The sequence below is a fragment of the Cyprinodon tularosa genome, unplaced genomic scaffold (assembly GCF_016077235.1).
Source record: "Cyprinodon tularosa strain WSP-4 unplaced genomic scaffold, ASM1607723v1 ctg214, whole genome shotgun sequence".
NCBI classification, from domain to species: Eukaryota; Metazoa; Chordata; class Actinopteri; order Cyprinodontiformes; family Cyprinodontidae; genus Cyprinodon; species Cyprinodon tularosa.
In genome coordinates, this window is record NW_024038796.1 from 2251128 (window position 1) to 2272070 (window position 20943).

At 39.4% G+C, this 20943-nt stretch overlaps 1 protein-coding gene across 3 annotated transcripts in view; it reads right to left on the reverse strand.

The window, feature by feature from the left end:
• Window positions 1-20943, reverse strand: part of LOC119783915 (tetratricopeptide repeat protein 28-like) — a 321296-nt gene that overhangs the window by 184764 nt on the left and 115589 nt on the right. Inside the window, exon 1 of one of the 3 annotated variants that reach the window (XM_038285657.1) lies at window positions 16535-17400. The exons of the other annotated variants lie outside the window; for them this stretch is intronic. Within the exon in view, the coding sequence (XP_038141585.1) occupies window positions 16535-16561 (27 nt within the window). The 5' untranslated portion in view covers window positions 16562-17400. Of the gene's footprint in view, window positions 1-16534; window positions 17401-20943 lie in introns of those variants that run through there. 3 annotated transcript variants of the gene reach the window in all.

The window sequence follows — 20943 nt, forward strand, 5'->3', positions numbered from 1 at the left end:
ACGATACTCGAAACGCTCGGTTCAATTATTAAGATATCTAAAGCCAATCATGTCAGGTTGCCTTAGCAAAAATCAAACTTATTCCAACTGCGTGTTATTTTTATTTAAATGTAAAACATCAATGAACTCAACCCACTATCTAAATGCCCACTTTAAAAGATTAAACAGCCAAATAAATGACACAAGGAAGCTAGATTTCATTTTTAATACCTGCTTGCTCAGCCACTACATACAAAAGAGCTTTTCTTTCTCCAGCAAAAAACATTGGTCTGCCATTTGCACACAGCCAACCGTCGTCCCATGAGTGTTTCCCTGTGCTGCCATCACAGCAGCCAGCACCTGCTCCGCCTAGGGCCCGGCTCTGTTAGCTCGGAGCAGAAACACAATCCATGGATGGAGTATTGGGGGAACTGGGTGGCAGAAGCTGAGGAAACAGATCTGATGGTGCTAAGTGTCAACAGCTTATCTTGAACCAGCACTAGTTACGCTGCAGAGGACTAGAGGAGATGAAATGAATTTCAAGCTGATCACCGTTGAGCTTTGTTTGCTCCACAGTGCTATAAATATTACACCATCCCAGTTGTTTGGGAGAAAATGAAACCAAATACTTCTAGCTAGCATGTTGTTGTGGAAGTTCAGCTGTGCTGCTTAAAGGATCGGATGAAGGCACGTATGTTTAGGATGAGACAGCTGCTAAGAGGCTGATAGACACACACAGTTATGTCCATGGAGTGAACCAGGCGTGGAGAATTTCACATGTCCACATGCCAGCCTGCATAGCTGTGTTACAATGATGTCTCCGGGGTACTGTTGGAAAACCTGTATAGCTTTGCAGCTACAAACCAGAAACATTCTGTCTATATAAAATACAACATGTCCAAGTTTCAGTTCATTGAATTCTCACATATAAAGCCTTAAATTCTCACATATAAAGCCTTAAATGGCGAAGCTCCATCTTATATCAGAGATCTGATTGTTCCTTATGTTCCTAACAGAGCACTTCGCTCTCAATCTGCAGGTTTACTAGTGGTTCCTAGAATTTCTAAAAGTAGAATGGGAGGCAGATCTTTTAGTTATCAGGCTCCTCTCCTGTGGAACCAACTACCAGTTTTAGTCCGTGAGGCAGACACCCTGTCTACATTTAAGGCTAGGCTTAAAACTTTCCTTTTTGATAAAGCTTATAGTTAGGGTGGCTCAGGTTATCCTGAGCTATCTCTATAGTTATGCTGCTATAGGCTTAGACTTTTGGAGGACATAGGGACCCCCATTTCATCATTCTGCTTCATTCTCTCTCTGTTCTCCTATTCTGCAGAATCTGTTAGTTCAATCTCTAACCTTCTGCTCTCTCTGCTTTTCCTCAGAGTAGCTTTGCCTCGTCTGTTCCTGTTTGGCTGTGACGTCATCCTGGAAAAAAACATCAGCTGTGCTGCTTCTATCAACACCCTTGTTAATAGATGTTGGAGATCGGCCTGTTTTCCAGTGTGGTCCTGTTTCTCTGACCGTGACTGAGTGGATGTGCTCTCTTCGTCCTCTGGCATGGGAGCTGCCTTGGAGCTCGTCTGCCTGGCTGTGTGTTTCCTGGACGGGGCCGCCTTTTACAGCTGCTTTTTGTATCTCTGCTTCTGTCTCCTTGAACCCCAGTCGGCCTCGGCAGATGGCCGCTCACACTGAGCCTGGTTCTGCTGGAGGTTTCTTCCTGTTAAAAGGGAGTTTTTCCTCTCCACTGTCGCTACAAGCATGCTTAGTGTGGGGGATTGTATTTGAGTCAATGAGTCAATGCAATCAACTGGTTTTCCTTAGATAGAAAACTTTGTATCAATTTGACTGTATGATCTGGTTGAACTGTAAAGTGCCTTGAGATGACATGTGTTGTGAATTTGGCGCTATATAAATAAACTGAATTGAATTGAATTGAATTAAAGCAGGAGGATCTGAACTGAACCAGAACTCTATCCTTACTTGATGGCACAAATTGATTGTATTATTAGGGGAAAAATGTCTGGCTTTGTTATTCCTGGCAAAAACACTACTATAATAATCAGTCTTCAGCAACTCTATAAGATACCAAAGTTCAAACAAAGACACAGATAAGCCTAAAATCTACTCCCTATTTTAAAAAGGGAGGATAATTTCCCAGCTAAAGCTTTACAGCAGCAGTGCTAAGCCAAAGAGAAATGTTTCCCTCTAAGAGTAATTATAGATCCTCTTTTCTTTATACTTGTCTTAAGAGCTTAAATAAAATGTTCTTTTTTTACAGAAATAACATTCATAAAAAGAAAACATGATCTTACAGACATGGTCTATCATGCACATAACTCTTACTTACTTATTACATACTTTATGTATACAAAACGAAATTTTGTGCAGCACAGCTCTCAATACATTTCCATTTCTAAAGTGCAGAAATGATAAAATGTAAAAATGGTTATCAAATGTAAACATGAGACTTGTTTATTATTTACAGTTTCCAACATTCAGCGGTTTGTTTTGCTGTTTTTTAACCCCATTTTATACAACATTCAGCAGCCTAATGGCACTGAGGGCAGCAGGGAGAATAGTCCATGGTGGGGGTGTGAGGGGGTCATTTATAATGTTAAGGGCTCAGGACACGCAGCGCAGGGATGAAATGTCTCTTAACTGCTTAACTGCTTCGGATGGCGTAAAACATGTTACCGCATGAGGAAGCAACTTAAAGTTAACCTAAGGTCCACTAATGATCCCTAACAACAGTTTAGTTAGGTTAAGTTTAACACCTTTCAAAACACTATTCTCTGTTGAGCTGCTTTAGGCTTTGAAAGGCTTATTTTTATAAAAGCATCAATATACTGCTCTATGGCTACAACATTAAAGATGATGAAAGAACATAATTTTAAGCAATTGCTCCTACTTTTTTCTGAGAGCAGCATGAGCGTGGCTAGTTGAAAGCAAAGGCATGGTGTCATATTTTCTGTTCTGGTTTATAACCCCTTTCCGTATATTCAAACAGAGCATTAAGACTTCCTAGAGTCAAGTGGAGAGCTCTCTACTTTCTCTAATGTGCCCTTTGACCCTGCTAAGAGGAATAAAGATGGAGATAAGAGCAGTGGAGGAGGGGAGGAGGCTGGGTGATGGACTGAGGAGGAAGCATTTCACAATCACCGTTTCCATCAATTATGTTCCACCTGACACTGAGGGAGATCTGACTCACAGGCTGAGACAGCATTATGACAAAAAAAGGACTGATTTAAACAGATCAGAGGATTCGGCTGTAAAGCACAATGAGCGGAAAGATGCAATACAGCTTGGATTGTTGATCTGAACCAAGGAGCCACGGTGGTACTGATCTTTATTATCCTACAGCACAAATATTGGTTAAACAAATAAAATCTATGAGGCATGCGATCATTTGTGAATGAGTAATGTGGGGGTGGACCACAGAGGTTTAATATGGAGTGCTCATTATTGAATCCATTTCAATGTGCTTGTCAGTCAGAATCCATCTTTCTAACTTATTAAAGGGATAGTTCGGGATTTTTGACATGAATCTGTATGGCATCCCCATCACCAGTGTCATGCAATCACACTGACTTACCCCTGGCAGCATCCTGTGAGCAGAGTTCTCGTCCAGCTTTGGTCAAGCCGAAAGTAGTCCGGCAGGTTTGCTAGACCCAGCGAAATAAAACGTTTCTCTTCCCAAAACATTATGTGTTCAAAAGAGTGATATTTTTGCATCCCAAAAACATTGTAGTAAAAAAAGTCACACGTCGTTATAACTTGGTCCTATTTTCTCTCTGTTCGTATCAGTGCGCGTGACACCATGACCTGACAGCTAGGGCCTACTAACCTGACAACAGCCAGATGCATGTCTCGCTCCGCCTAGCTCCTAGCTGGGCGGAGCGAGGCATGCATCTGTCTGTTGTCAGCTTAAGGGCCTACCTGTTTGATTCGCGATTGTTTACTACTGGGGAAGATGTCTGACTACGAGAGCGATGAGGAAAACATCGACTTCCACTTAGAGCCAAAGGGATATCTTTATGAACCGGAGTACACTGACGATGAACTTCGACAAATGGAGTTAGATCGGGCAGAAAGAGAGAGGGTGGACAGAGAAGTGATGGAAGCTGAAGCCGGAGCCGCAGGAGCCTCAGCTGGAGCTGCGATATCCAGGGTGGCCGACAAATCATGGTGCACTTGTTTTAAGTGCGAATTAATGCAGACAGAGGTGGATGCTACTGTTGCCACGAGTGGGATTTAGTAATGCCCGAGATACAGAACCTTTCCATTGATGAGGATGTCGGAGTTGCAGCAGCTGCTGTCTGCATCACAAAGAACAGCGACTTCCCTGCCCTCCTCAAAGTTGAGCTCGCTGTCAGAATGACAGTGCGCACTGATACGAACAGAGAGAAAATAGGACCAAGTGATAACGACGTGTGACTTTTTCCACTACAATGTTTTTGGGATGCAAAAATATCACTCTTTTGAACACATAATGTTTTGGGAAGAGAAACGTTTTACTTCGCTGGGTCTAGCAAACCTGCCGGACTACTTTCGGCTTGACCAAAGCTGGACGAGAACTCTGCTCACAGGATGCTGCCAGGGGTAAGTCAGTGTGATTGCATGACACTGGTGATGGGGATGCCATACAGATTCATGTCAAAAATCCCGAACTATCCCTTTAAGTATGATAAAATTATGAAATCCGCTCTGAAAAAAGAAAAGAAAAAGAAATCCACTGTGGATAAAGACACCCTCCTGCGTGACACAGCTCAGCAACTATGAACATATGGATGCCATAAATATCACAGAATAGAAATACACTCAGACTTACAAGTTTATAGCTGTACAAGGGGATGTTTCTCATTCCTTACCACTGCATTTTACAGCAAGCAGTAGTTTTCTACCTCATCATTTCCAGTGTGGTAAAGCCAGTGAGGCGAAGTAATGCCTGCTGGGCCAGAGTCACACTAAAATGGTTAAAATAATGTTTTCTAACATTTCCAGGGACACCTGGAGAGACTCTCTTTATGTTTATATTTTGAGTGTTATTAAAAACCACCACTTTAATTAATAAAAACTAGACAAACAACAGTAAGACCCACCCCTCAAGTTCCATCCCTGCAAACAGAATGATATTAAATAGAAATATATTAGATCTTAAATATCTTATTTGCACTACTTCATGCTCTAATCTAAACCAATTTTGTGTACATGATGCAATGCATCACATGTATCACAGTCTGTGTCTTTAATGCAGAAGGTGTTTATACCCTAAACACTAAAAGCTCTTACTGTTAAAGACTTAAAGAAAACTGTCTGAGTCATTCTGCAGCATGGACACTTGGAAACCGTCTGGGATAAAAGCTTGCATTATCTTCTTTTTGAATGGCCTGTTGAGAATAAGCAGACCTTCTGAGCCTGTACATTATTTCTCAGAACTCTTACAAGCCTGAAAAAAAAACTTAGACAGGCTAGACAAAATGAAAAACTGCATGTAGCTGCAATAAATCAATGTGTTTAGTAATAGCTGCTAGGAAGCTAATAGTTGCTGGATGCGGCGGACTGATGTTGTTCACACAAAGAGGGGATGAAAACATCTTAATAAAGCAAAACACAGTAAAACTTGGAGCACAGCACTCTTTGGTGGGAGCTTCTGCAGCATGCAGTGACAACCTGTGTTTGATAATCATGATGAAAACTTTTTAACAGCACTTTTGTAGAACATGGTTACAACAGTAAACAAACAAAATCCCAAAGGAAAAAATGCCTTAATATGCATCAGAATCTTTATCGCACACTATGCTATTGGTGGACCACTGAGCCTATAGCGTCCCAACACCAAGCATACCAAACATTTCAGTTCAAAAACTACAGAACTTACAGAATTGTCTATTTAATGCAGCATCGACTCAATATCAGCATCATTTCATCTCATGTTACTCCATGCTGTCTGGGGAGAGATTCATTCAGACACTTCCTACTTGACCTACTTTCTGATTACTGTGGCTAATAAACATCTCACATCTTTGAGGGATGCTAATAGAGGGATGAAGTTTCCCCCTAGATGCCAAGAATTAGCAATGCAGACTATTGATTATTACTACATATTATTAATTTTTTGTAGTATTTAATACAACGCTTAAAGCGATAATGGAAAGTATTTAAAATCCATTGTTGTTTTTGCAGAATAATAATTTAATGTTCATCTCTGTTCCTAGAGCTATAAAAATCAGATAAAACAAAAACCTAAGAACCATTACTGAACTACTGAATAGACAGGGCACCAATTAAAATGGGGTTGGAATTAAACAAAACTATAATTTGATTGAATCATACATGCATGTATGTATGTAATATAGATGCATTGATCTATATTACTAGAGTCATGAAAGACATCTAGGTCCTTGGATTAAATAATTATATCAGGTTTAACCTTGTCACACTGTCGTGTGAAAAAAGTATTCAACTATAAAGTTCAGTTAAATAAACAGATCGATGTATTTACTCAGTCGGCACTTTATTTACTTTGCTGAGTAAATTAAGAACAAGATATTCAAAATGTCATGCATGCACGATGTTCTTCCCTGTTCAAACAAATAATAGACACTTCGGTTAAACAGTAACATGTTATGAATAAACCTTGAGAAAGAATCTGGCTTATTATGGGAAGAAATATTTCTTGTCCCAAACACTCCTCACTCACACATTTTGTGGCCTTGCAGGTAAAACAGACTGAGTAAAAACATTTTCAGTAAGTAAATAGCATAAATCAATATATGACATAAAAAATGAATAGAAATCTACATTTTCCAACACTTTATCAAAGTTCCTGCCCAAAATTAAACAAAAATTCATGAAAACCATAATTGTTCATCCATATTAGATGGTCAGTTGATCCTTTCATGTGAAAAAATAACAATAAATAATCAAGCAATGTCATATCTTCCAGAACTCTGTTTTTATAGTAGAAAACTGAACAACAAACTTGTGCCTTAAAAGGGATGCATGTATCCTTTTATTCTATCACTGGGCTTCTTAAATGTAAGCAAGCAAATGACAAGACTTTGAAATGTTTTATTCTAGGTAAATAATCATAAATAATCTCCGGAAAATAAATACCAACCACCCTCTTTACCATCTGAGAATCGATCATCATGGAAAGGAGCGGTCAGTCCCAGCACCAGCTATCTATAGACCCACTCCTGGAAAATTGATCCTTCAAAGAAGGGCTGTTGAATCCCATCTCTGACAAAAGAATGGATGGAATTAGTGGGATTTGGGAGCATCAGTATAAAGCAGAGGAGTATTAGCGGTGCTCTTCACGTCTCCAACCAGGCTGGATCAGAGTCGGTCTTTAGAGCACACAAGAGATGAGCGTCTGTCACAAAACGCTCAGATTGCTTTGGCTGGCGAGACAGCTGCAGGGCCTGAGCTGATTCAACGCCTGGGCCAGAGGGAAACAGTCCAGTGTGTAGTTACACAGGAATGTAGGAACTGCGGTTTTGGCAGCTGTACTCTGATAAATGTTGTGAAACAAGGAGAAGTATGCATGTTTTTCAGACCATATGCTGAAGAGATGGGGCTACATTGCTGCTGGCAGTCCTTATTTCAAACATCTTTTATCCATCCTCTGTTGCAAACACTGCTTCTTTTTGGTAAACGGAAGACTGAGTACATAATACAGAGGCTTAACCAGAGAATAGTGCTTAAACCTTGAAGACAACTGTTCCGCCTCGTAAAACATGGAAATGTGTTCCGATTTATGGGTTCCATCAAGAGAAGTTTGCTTTATTCAATGCAAAAACACCTCTGGAACAATGACCCCAATAAACTCCGGCCTTGGTCAATTTGCTGAAAGAAAAGGACTGAATGGGAAAGGAAAGGTGTAGCAAATCAAAAATGAGAGCTTTCAGGTCTGGTGGAAAACATTACAAAGAGAGTGTTCTGCACATAAATCAATTTCTGTATTATCTTCTTTCCACAAAACCTATTTCAACCTGCACGGTGCCAGAACCAGGAATAAGGATAAATGAGCACAGAATGGCCTAGTCACTATTGTCTCTGCTGTTGTATTTTGACAATGGGCTCCCAGGAGTGCCTTGGTGGGCATATGCCTGCAGCTTGTGAATCTTCCAGGGAAGCCTTGTCCTCTATCTCTGCCCAGCTTTCCCACAGGAAACAAATGGTGTCAGATTAACAGTACAGCTCATAAATTTGTGCTGAATTGCTGAGTTAATATTTCCCATACTACCTAACCTCACCTCACCACCCTGTTTACCTGACCCAAGCAGCTGCCCCCCACCCTACCTTTTCACGCCCTAAGAGAACGGCCCAGGGGAACAGCTCCACATCTACATTCCGTTCCATTTGGCACGCTGGGCCGTAAATATTGTGCAGCATCGGAAACAGCAGGTGCTATCACTCCCTATCATTAATTATCCCGGCTGCATCCCTCTAGGGTCTCTCACTCCTGAAATCCAAATCTCTATCACCTGCACCATCTTATTCCCTGAGCCTCAACCGCTTTTCTATTTTCTCTTCCTAGAAGTTCAACCATCACAAATTCTATCAGCCTCAGCAGCTTTACAGCGATCCCATTTCTCTTCTGTAATATCCAGCTAACTTCTTATTTCCTTCAATCCTACAATCTAACCCCCATTAATTTGTTACCTGACACATCTCAGTCTTTGGCTGGCACTCTTTGCTTCCGATAAGTTTGCTCCCCACTTTCACACCCTCTTTACAAGCAGTGCTGCCTGCTTCTTCAGGCAATACCCTTCACAGTCAGTAAGCTCTCTGTTCCAGTTTTGAATTCATGCAAAACTTGTAGTGCTGCTGCTAACAATAAGACATTACAGGGACTAATGCAGCACCGGAGGTAGCGATAACCCTAGGGTGGCCAGATGTCCGGCTTTAGGGCGGACAGTCCGGATTTTCATTGCACTGTCCGGCGTCCGGCGCCGCATCCAGCCGGACGTGTATTTGTCCTCCTTTACTCCCAGATTCCACATACTCCGTCAGTGCTCCGCTCCGCTCAAGTACGTCGTGCGGAGTACTTGTCTGTCATGTAAATCAATGAGAGCTGTTCCACATCCTCCACTACTCCTCCGCACGTCTCTGTCCACGTACGTCTTCTCCGTCCTTCACCGTCAAAATACGGAACTGAGCTCTTTTTGGCTCCGCTCCCGTCAGTCCAGATCAAGACCCGCAATTGCAATCGCACCAAACAGGATAAAGAATGTAGAGAAGATCCGGTTTGTCAAATTAAATTATAGTAAAAACAGGTCGGTTACTAGAAATTAGAGCATAGTTCGTATATATTCCCAAAATTAAGAGCAATTAATTAAATAACTGGATGCAGACTATTGGTGCTTCAACAGACCAAAAAATTCTTATTGCAGGAATGGATGAAGAGATGATGAGTTTGGAAGCGGAGAACAAACATAGTTCATACAAACTATGGATGATCCTGTTTATTCCTGTTACAAAAATCCACAACAGAAAGAAAATATTTGGGCAGAAACTGAACATCTGCTGGATGATAATGGGGATTTTTTTTAATATGTCATATTAAATTAAACGTTCACAGGGTTTATACCGGAATGAGGAACTCTAATTTAATGCTCTTTTAATGCTATTAGAAATAATTTTAATTTCATCAACAAGTATCATGTACACAAGTTATTAGTATACATGAAAAAAGGAGCTGTAAGCAGAGTTCCATGACTCAAGTTTGTGTATATATATCTATATATATATATATATCTATATATATAGATATATATATATAGATAGATAGATAACATGGTGAAATCATCTTTACTCTCGACAGGCTGCAGCCATGTCACGAATTCCTCTTTTCCAGCCACTTTTTGACATTTGTATTGTCCTATTCTCTAGCTCTCTCTCCGCCTAAAGCTTCTTTTCCAAACAACTGCTTTATGATCAATTGCAGCAGTTCTGCTCAAATTAATCGTGTCAAAAAATAGTCACTTTTTAAACACCACAATGTATTAAATAAATACGAATGCTGGGAACCAATTCTTTTTTTACATCTCTTTAATATTTTGTTCTATTCAACTACACAAGCATCATCTTTAAACTACTAAGAATTGTACTATAAATGTGACTTTACCCGATTCTTATGTACACCGTAGTAATTTATTGATATGCCGCACAATGTCCTCCTTTTTGGTGCTATAGAAATGGCCACCCTAGATAACCCCCACCATTGATAGATTATTTTAAGAAAAAAGTCAATCAATTAAAGAAAAAAAGCTGCATTAAAAAAAGAAATCCCTGAGGTTATATGTCAATGCAAACTCAGAGATGTACTGTAGCTAATAATGCAGAGCATTCACTTAGGCCCCGTCCACACGAAGTCAAAACGAACACGAAACGCTTATATTTTCCAGAACGTTTGTCGTAAAGACGGAGACATAAAATAAATGTGATCGTCCACACGATGCATGAAAACGCTGCAAAATGTATGCAAGGCCTGTAAGTGGCGCTGTCGTGCCAAAGCAAAAATAGGCAACGAAATGTTGGGCATGCGCACTAATATTTATACATGGTTGCCCTGCGGGTCCATTTTCGTGGTTCAGTCAAATTCAGGTGCTGAACTATGTCGTCTATATTGCTCTGTTCTTCCTGGAGATATTCCAGAAGAAGAAGATTCTGTTGTAAGCCCGACAGCAGGGTGAGTAGCATTAGCAGCAACCATTCAACACAATACGGCGCCATTGTTGTTGTGATACTGTGTCGCGCATGCGTGTTTAGAGGCGACGCTATGACGCATGCGTGTAAAAAAAAATGCGGTTAGAGCTTAAAGATGGAAACGCGAAAACGGCGTTTCAGAATCTTCCCACTCTGAAGGCTGAATAAAAAAAAGAACATTTACAGACCCCCGAAACGCCGGCTTCGTGTGGATGAGAGGCTGGTTTGGTGAAAAATTTGTGCGTTTAGGCCAGGGTTCGGCTTCGTGTGGACGGGGCCTAAAAAGTCTGGGCAGGGAAACCTTAGCAGACCATCCTGTCCCTCTCAGGTGAGAAGATGTTAAGTCAACTGTCAGCAGCACACAAAAGCATCTGGTGTTACAGCAAAAATAAACAGAAAATTCCCTCTGAGTGGAAGACATGAGCAGAGGTCACATCATGAGCCCCAAATGGTGGAGAGTCTCTTTGTAATGTGACACCGATCCATACATTAACAGCTCTTGAGCAATTTGCTTCTTCATAGCACGGGGTAAGGATTTGAAAACCTTGTTAACCTCATTCCTAACACTTTGAACAGCAGAGAAAAGACGGCGTGCGATGTTTTCCTCAGACAGATTCACATGAAACAGTGATTAAAATACCAAAACTAAGTGCCTTTAGATGACGTGTGTCCTGAATAGTGCTATATAAATAAACTGAGGTGAATTGAATTACTCCACAGCTCAAGTATGCTTCGGTTAGAAAAGCCGTTTACAATTAATATTCATATGTCCTAATAACATATACAATGCTTTGCAAAAGTGTGAAATAATTCTCCATTTAGTCCTGCTGCAGTATGAAGAACAACCATAACCAGAAGCAGCTCAGAGACTCAAATTTTGCATCATGGTCTCATTTGGGGGAAACATCAACCCTGAACTCACCCAAAAAACATGGCGGTGGTTCTCAAACCCATTTGTTTAGAACCGCGTTTGACAGTTTAACTGTTAACTGAAGTATCATTAGTTTAAGTTTGTGGTTCAACTCTTATTTGCTTTACTACCAGCTATTAGCATGTTTTTTATCTTTACTTGCTTTTATTTTTCTTCTATTTTATTGTTTAATTCATGTAAAGTACTTTTTATCGTCTTTGCACTTAATCGTGCTTTATACTGTAAATAAACTTGGTAGCATCATGCTGTACGGATGTATTTATTATAGCCAGTGATAGTAGAATGGCAGTAAGGTAAACCTAGTGTTACACCGATACCATTTTTTTGGTCCCGATACTGGTATCGGTGCCCTATTTGTCAGTACTCGCTGATACCGATAGCACCATTTTAGCGCAGTATCGGGGCCATGTCCGGTACTGGTATCGGTGCAATGCTAGTAAAATCTAAATTCTCACAGTCGGGTATCAAGCAACCCTCTGATTCGAATAGATCTATAGCTTCCTAGCATGTCATCAGGTTTTTCCTGTTAATGACCTGTTATTTTATATCTCAAATTTGTCCCTATATCTGTAAATGTGTTATTAATTCCCCTTTTTTGCAGAAAAAGTCCAAACTAAAAATGTATTTATTAATTAATTCAAATTATGATAAAATCTCAAACATGCACCACTGGTCCTGAAACACTAACTTTGGAGATCAATGGTTTGGGTTAAAGTTCAGGATTAGATAATAACTTTTAGAATGGAGTGAGTCAATTCACAGGCTGATTTTTGTTTCATTTAAACAGTTTTTATGGTGACTGGTGTCCAATATTCTTAGAGAGAAAATTGATAAACATTTCAGTCTTTAGATGTGTAAAGCTTGAAGACATACAGTAATGAAAGATGATCCATAAAGAGCTAGTAGATACAAATACATGGCAACCTTATAGATTTTAATAGACAAAAAACTTTAAACACCATCTTTCGCTGTCCTTACGAACAATATTCATGTTTTACTATTTGGGGGTTGATCAAATATTTCAATGTTATATAGTAACATTTCTAGTTTTAATGTGTCGACATGAATAAATGCATGGGGTATGAACAATTTAGCAAGGTCCTATGTAACACAAACTGATCAATTAAAGGGATCCATCTGCATGCATTTCAATATAACTCATAAGCAGGAACACTGAGCATCATTTTAATGCAGCTTCTCTCTATGGCAGTAGCACAAAGCTAATCTTTCACACTTTTACCCCAAGAAACTGCCTTTCTTGGTAATCTCAGCTGCTTAGAGTTTTGGGATAAGTCGGTAAATCATACACTTTCATTCTTGTTCTTCTTCCAGAACAGACAAAGTTTCTGCCAGCAGCATTAGGAGAATTGCTATCGTCTGCTCGACGTTCGACATATGGAATTTTGACTCATTTGTGTAATCCATTATGAGGAGGTGGACTGGACACTCAGGCTGAATCAATATGATTCTCCCACACCTCCTATTGATTCACAACGCTCTACAAGTGTAGCGTGGAGACAGATTAAAAGGCTAATAAAAAAGAAGTAATAAAAGGAAAAATCAAAGATCTTTTGTGTGCATTTTTTTTACCTGAAGCCGAGTACTTAAAAAAAAAGCTTGTGTCTTCAGAATGTTGAGCACAATGTGTGTTTTTGTTTTCATTTCAGTGCCCTGGATGCTATTAGGAAGTAAGAGAATGCTCTTGTGTATTATTCAAATATAAGAACTAGAGACAATGTCAGACATACAAAAACAGGCATACAAACACTACGAGCATGGAAAACAGCTAAAATATTAAGGCCCTTTGCAAATGAGCAAACAGACCACTTAATAGTGCAAAGAATAGAAAGGTTTACAAAGGTTCACTTTCCAAACTGAAATAATTTCATCCCAAGTGAGAATGCAGGAAAAGTATTTCTCAAGTCAGTTTTCCCCGCATGTATAATGCAAAAAGTAGCATAGTGCTGCCCCTACCCCACCTGTTGTTGAAAACGCCTAGAGAAAGTATTTACTTCAAGTTTAGCTCCTAAGAAAGACAAAATGGTCTGGATTGGCATTTCTGGTCATTAAGAATATGTTCTGATATGTGGTAAAACAGTAGGACCACCCATTCAAAGCTATTGCTAAGCTAGTTGAGACAACAGCAGACTTGATAAAAGCAGAACTAATAAACCAGCTAATATCAAACGTTGCTACGTCAAAATAAACTCGCGGAAATATGCTATATATAGTTTTTTTGCCAAACCAAGTAGGCAATTAAGAGCTTAGAAGGAACTGTTAGATAACTTCACTATCAGGGTCCTAAGGATCTAATTATGATTAACGATCTAAGTCATTTTTTTTAAACCTAAAACCTTTTTTGGTCTCCGTTGCTGGCGTTAGATTAGACTTGTTCCTGGTCTGTGTTGGATTCTAACAGGGCTGCCATCCTGTTCAAAACATTTTTCCACAATTTAGCAAGTAAAATGGAATCTAGCGCAAAACGGAGAATCTTGTAGGATTCGCCAGCTGGGGCGAAATGTAGTAGTCTGTGAGTTATTTTCTCCACTGCCAACTCCTGTATCTGCCGTTGCCTGGTTACGTGGGGCAGGTACGGGTCAGCCATGGCAAAGAGGCGGAAAAAACACTAAAGTCCTCCAAAAAAATAAGAAAAATTTAAACTTAGCGTAAAGTTTAGTGCAGAACAGTATAATAGAGATTTTTTTAGGAATCTGTAGAGCATCTTTATTGCAAGTTTTGTCAGCAAACAATTGAGTGGACGTGGAAAAATGCATGTAATGATCACTTAAAGTCAGAGTCACATCAGAAACAGGCAGAAGAAGCTAGCTACTGCGAGCCAGACGCCTGCAAACTATTCTGTGCTTAACTACATCTGCAGAAGCAAGGCCTGAGTTTATTTTGCACATTTACTGTGTTTATGCTTTAAAAAAAGTTAAATATGTCTTAAATACCTTTAGCTGTTAGAAGAAGTAAGAATAAGCATGGATCTCATTAAATAGGCAAGTGTGGACAAAGCGTTAGTTTGTAGGTTTTATGCTTCTTTATGAGGCATTCCATGTTCAACTCTACAGGACTTTTACGATTGTATTTATTCAAATTTGTTTTATTTTTAAAGTGAAGCATAGTCATTAATTCAGAATGTTATGGCTATTCCTTTGTTATCTATTTTTTTTTTTTTGCCATTTAATATTTCTGTACTTTTCAGTTTAATGAAAATGTGTTACTGAGGAAACGCAATAGAAAAAGCAGAATTCCGAAAAAAATAAAAAAGGAATTTTTTTTCCGTAAATAAATCAAAATCATTATTTGAAACATCATTTGGATTCTTATCAGGCAGAGATAAGTACTCTGGTTATTTTGGTTTGGCATTAAATCTGTCTGATCATCTTAATCTGTTTACATGTAACCAAAAAAAGAGCCATTTTACAGCACTGTCCCTGCTCATGCCTAGACAGCGGCACCAACATACTGTAGGCATTCTAATGAGTTTAGCTAATAAAGTTGATCAGAATTCCTCCATGAATGAAAAACTGTTACTTCTAAGATATTTTCAAGTTGAGTACACTGCAGCGAGGCTTAAAAAACCACCTCCTGTAGCGAGGAAAGGCATTTAGCCCTCAAAGGGGGGTCTCATGGATGACTCTGGCAGATCACAGCTGGAGAAATTATTAAGACATGCACACAGTTTTATCTTCCCTGCTGATAATGTGGCAGTGAAAAGCTTGGTTTGTAGTAACCGAATACATCTCATCATTTAGAATCAGATTATCTGTTTATAACACTTGCAGTCTAACAGATGCATTTGGATCCATTTGGAAAACAGCAGCATACTGTGGTTTCAGTGGCTGCTCTGTTTCTTCAATAACTTACTAGTGGTCTGTTTTTGCAGTGACATATTTTGAAAAAAAGACACACATTGTAACTGTTGAGCAGTAAAAAAAATAAAAAAGGAAACTGGGTCAGAAGAAAAGAAGCCTACCCGTGTTTATACTGGGTGCTAAACACAGAGTTTTGTAACAAGAGAAGTTACAATAATACATAAACTGGCTGATAAATGAACAAAAGGAGTTACTCATGCATGGATTTTTTTCTCTCTCTCCTGTGACCAGTTTGGTGCTTCCTCCCTTTTAATCTTAGGACTAGTTCTTGTAGGGGCAGGCGCCCCCTAGTGGTAGAAAGGCAGAACAAGGACATTTTTTCTGCTACCAGTTTTTTTTTTATAGACCCCAGATGATTTTCAGATATTTTCCATGCCGTAATACCCCAAGGCTTTAAAAAAGGAACCCAGAAACAGAAGACAGCAAAGACAAGAGCGACTTGAAAAGACAAGAAAAAGGCAAACCATAGATAATATGCATCTGAGGCACTCCTTAAGCTGTCTAGGAATAAATAAAAATCTCATTTTCAAACTTTGAGACATAAGAACCGGTGAGATTACTTAGCTAATTTGCTTTCATTCCTAGAGTTATTCTTATTTTGGACACTGGTTTGAACAGAGTAGGCTGTGTGCCAACAGTGCCACAAGCTTCCTCCCAAACGCATTAATCACTGATGGCTTGATTAGCACAGATTAGACTGGCTCTGTGGAGCTACACAGAATGGCAGCACAGACAGAAAAAAAAAATAGATTAATGACAGAGAGTAAAGTGTGAACACATTCTTTAAATAGGATCATGCGTTTTAAAGCCATATATGCGCATTTAATGCTAGATATTAAATAGATAAGGAGACAACATGTGGTCACAATCAGTGCATTTGACCGTGATTAGTTCAAAAACAGAAACTTCTCCCTGCTCTAAACTGTTTTCCATACAGTTAGGAGGAGTTTAGAGCAGCACAGCTCTGATTTCTGTGTCTTACCAACTTGTGATCAACCTGAGGAAAATGATCAGGAGCAGAAACATCACTCACCTTCTTCCGGGGCTGCCATTTCATCATATTTGTGAACCAAAATGGAACAGCATTAATATATATTAGGCTGTGTGAGGACGGGATGAGGATTCAAAGAAATCCAGAGCGCAAGTCATGCTGCCGCTCCACTTCCCTCGATTTTGCAGCAGATTTTCTCCAAGAAGTGGTGCATGATGGTGCGCGATAGAGTCTCAGGTTTGCAGCAGTTTTCTCTCTTTTTATGAGGCTGGGCGACAGTATAGTGAACGCAGATCTCACCGCGGGTTTAATCCAGTTGAGGAAATGTAAATCACAGACTGCTTATATTTAGGTGAAAGGTTCCTAAGCGTAAATCCAAAGTGGAGCGGTGCGTTAAACCCGCTCCCCTCCTTTGGTTCGGCGCCCCGGGGACCGATCCACACGGTCTGTTAGGAGCGATTTTTCTTTCAACTTTTAAATAAAAGGCTGTCGCTTCCAACTAGGATCCACAGTCTGTCCAGCGTCGCTCAGAGTGGCTTTCCTCTCCAGCCCAGAGGAAACGAGAAGGTGGAACGCGTGCGTAAAATGCAGAAATATTCATCACAGTGACTGAATTCCGTTTCCCTGGCTGGAGATGCACACTGTTGGAAGTAGAAGTGGAGGAAGAGTTTACACAGAGTCTGGAGGAGACAAGCAGTCAGATTACATTCCCGGGAAGGAGGTTGTACAGCTTCACACATGGAAAAAAAATCCTTGGAATTTCTGTGAGGTTGTAGTGGAAGGAAAACCCTGATTCCTGCAACAGTAACAAATTAGGACTACAGCTATTTAGTGACTTCCTCCCCCTGCGCTCCTACAAGCCTTACAGTTTACAGACTTTGAGCAGGAGAGCTGAGCTGAGGAGGTGGGAGGTAGCAGGGTCATAGCGCCGACGGCAGCCCGAGTTGCCAAAAAGTGCGCTTTGCATTTACGCAATGTGCTGATGGAGGCGCCCAGGCTGGAGGGAGACTCATGATCAGATTAACATGGTGTCACAGAACAGCTTCAGGTTTAAATTTGGTTTAATTAAGTAAAAGTTAGTTCAGTCTGCTTCTGGATCACATAACAAAATGAATTTAAAGAGGTTTCCATGCGGGATAAGTTTGTAATATTCTATTTCCATGGTGAAATAACACCAGGCCATACTTTTTAATAAAACCCCTTTAAGGTGGGGGATCTATAGTAACAGTTATGGTCTCTTTATCTCCTTATAAGTAAGTTAATCTATGTGCGTGTAATAAATATCTAATTTAAATTGTATGGTGAAGTAAAACATAGTAAAGAAGTATAGAAGTTTCATCTATATAGAAAAGTGCTGTGCTCTACTTTCAACTTTTTTAAGACCAGGGAAAGGACTGCTGAATTTTCTTAGATATAAACTTCAACTTCTAGAAACGTCAAACCAACCCAGAGAGACAGTTAATCATTTCTGGCTTGGCAGCCATATATTTACCATAACTGAGCATTTAACAGAGAGCAATGGCATCAAATACTGTCTGCCAAGATATTGCTGATATTACAAACATAACAGCAGATCTCTAGTTCAATGACGTTACGACACAACAATAGGCGCGTAATCAACATTATCTGGGTGGGCCCTATATGAAGTACAGCATGTGATACGGGTTCAGGATATGGTGACGGTTCCATAAATCGGCCAATGAGATACAATTATGCAATTCTCAGTAGTATATGATCACACATCACACACAGCACAATAGTGACTGAGTACCTTGAATGGAACCATTGGTGACAGCGCACCACCACATCTTACAGACATCCCAAGTTTCAAAAACTCATTTCAGGGAGATGCTTATCGAATCTTATCTTATCTTCCAGCAGCTCTTCTTTCCTTTTTCTTTTCTGGAATCCACTTAAGTAGCTCTTTTTGGTATCCATCATCGTTAACACATTGTACGTAACGGTTATGGTTTTAATCTACGCTCTGGGTTACCCATAATTACTCTGTTTTTTTTACAGCCCACCTTAAAACTATTATATTAGGTTGCCTTAATGAGACCATTCTAGTATTTACTATCTATAGAGGCATAGATGTGGTGTAGCATTGGTGCTGTTGCTGATAGCTGCTCACATTGTTCCATGTTTGCTACAGAGGTTCATAAATTATTTTTTTCACAGTCAAAAAAGACAAGTAGATAAATAAATGAAAGAAGGGGGTGGAATCTGCTTAACATGCTGCAATGCACATTTTCAGTTTAAGTGGCTTTAATTAGCTTCAAAGATATGCATAGTGCCACATTGCAATGCTCCACTGCAATGCTTCTGTGGTCTTTATCAACAGTAGCTCCTGTCCTTGGTTATTTTTTGTGAAAGCTGATTGAATTCATGTATAAAAAGCACAATTCAAACAGGAGGGAGAACCTTGGATCCTGGAGACACATATAAAATGAAACAGAGTTTTTCTTTCCTGCTTCTTTCTGCTGAGAGCTGCTGTCACACTCAGTTTACAGTGCAATATTTTACCGTACACTGCCATCAGAAACAAAACATTGCCAGGGATTTCTATTAGACATTGTTTGGGTGGAGAGAGAAAGGCTCTGACACGCTTTAGAAGAAACTTTTTTGTAGGGTGAACAGAATTGAAAACAGAGCACAAGGTTGATTTTATAAGAATCTGCTCACAAGGATCAATATCACAGTAACAAAACCAAAACTGTGTTCATTAATTCATTCGTCCAGAGCTCCTGATTCTCTGTTTTTTTGAGGATAAATAATCAGTGCCTTAAAAAGGTATTTAAAATCTTTTGACTTGTCCATGTTTTGTCACTTTACAACCTCAAACTCCGATGTACTTTGATTCGATTTCCATGTAATAAATGAGCATCAGCCACTTCATGATAGTGAAACAAAGTAAGATCGGGTTCTTTGTTTTTGCAAATAGTATGAGAAGTCTGCTTTGCTTTGTATTAGGCCTAAAGTACACTGAGAGTCTTACATAAAGTCTGTCAATAAATCTCTATATAAGCCCAGCTGCTCTGTTCAGACCTCAGATGCCTCAGAGAACATCCAGCATCACAGCCAACCGGTTTGGGATAGGGCTCTAATGCAGTACGAGGTTTCAAACATCTCACAGAGTAAGTGGCATAGACAAAAGCCTACCAACATACGGCCATCCAGGTAAACTTCCAGGCCTGGCAAAGAGAGCATTAACCTGTGACACAACCAAGAGGCGCACGCTAACTAAGTGGAGCTGCAGGGACTCACAGCAAGAATCTATTGAGAGAAGAAGTGTTTGGCTCTAACTTTACAAATCTGTTTTTTATGAAAACAAAGCCTTAGACAACATTTTGCCAAAAGTGAGTTGAGCTGAAGCATTGGCACTTTATAACATGCATGACATTGGACCAAGAGGACTGTAGTCAGAAGCCACAGATGCTGACACATGTTAAAACCTCAGCTGAACTAGTGAGAAACTTTACAGCTAGGAGAAAACTAACCCTGAACACACCACTACCACCGTAAAACCTGACAGTAGCTGTCTTTTCATTACTAATGTGCACAAAATGATGGCGACATTTTGCTAAATTTGAAAATGAAAAGTTTCACAATTGCATAATTTCCATTAAATGACAAAAATAATTAAAATTGCACATAAATATGTTTGTTTATGTGATAACTCTGTAAACAACATGGCAGCGGAGGATGTAAACACATGAGAGATATATCCATTTTTTAGCCACGGGTGTGGGCGACATCATCCTCCAATTATTTGCAGTCTACTTCTCCATCTATTTACAAGGTGGTAAGGTTCAGTTTAAGATCACATGACCATTGCAATTTTGCAGAATACAACAATTTCGATACAAAACAAATACAACCTCATCAAAGAGTAAGAATGTTTTATTGGAAAATGTGAGTTGTTTTGAAATTGCAGTGTTTCCATTTAGCCAATTTATTTTGTAAATACAATTGGAGTAATTTTATGGTTTAAGGAAATACAGCTTCATGCTGTGGGGACAGAAATCCAAAACAAAATTTGGAGCAAGACTTGGTAATTTTTTTTCACAAATGCAACGGAGAATAGTTTAAAACGTCCATTTCTAGATGGGCAAATATGGATGATGTCAAGCTAAAATACATAGATGTTACAAAGTACGGAGAAGACTAAATGTATACACCTAACAAACCTAAACACAAAAATATTTGCAAAAAAGAAAATAAAAGTGTGAAGTATGGACTATTTTGTGTTTTTTTCATACTTGCAGCTAAAATATACAATATAAGGACAATAAAAATGTATTTACAAGGCACAGCATGTTAGCGCAAATTCACTAATAGGAGCTTATACTCTATATGAAAGTGAATTTGGGAAATGGTCGATAAAAAAGCTTCAACAAAGGGTTTGTGATTTAAATTGGTTTAGGTAATTCAGTCTATGGAGATGTGGGCTG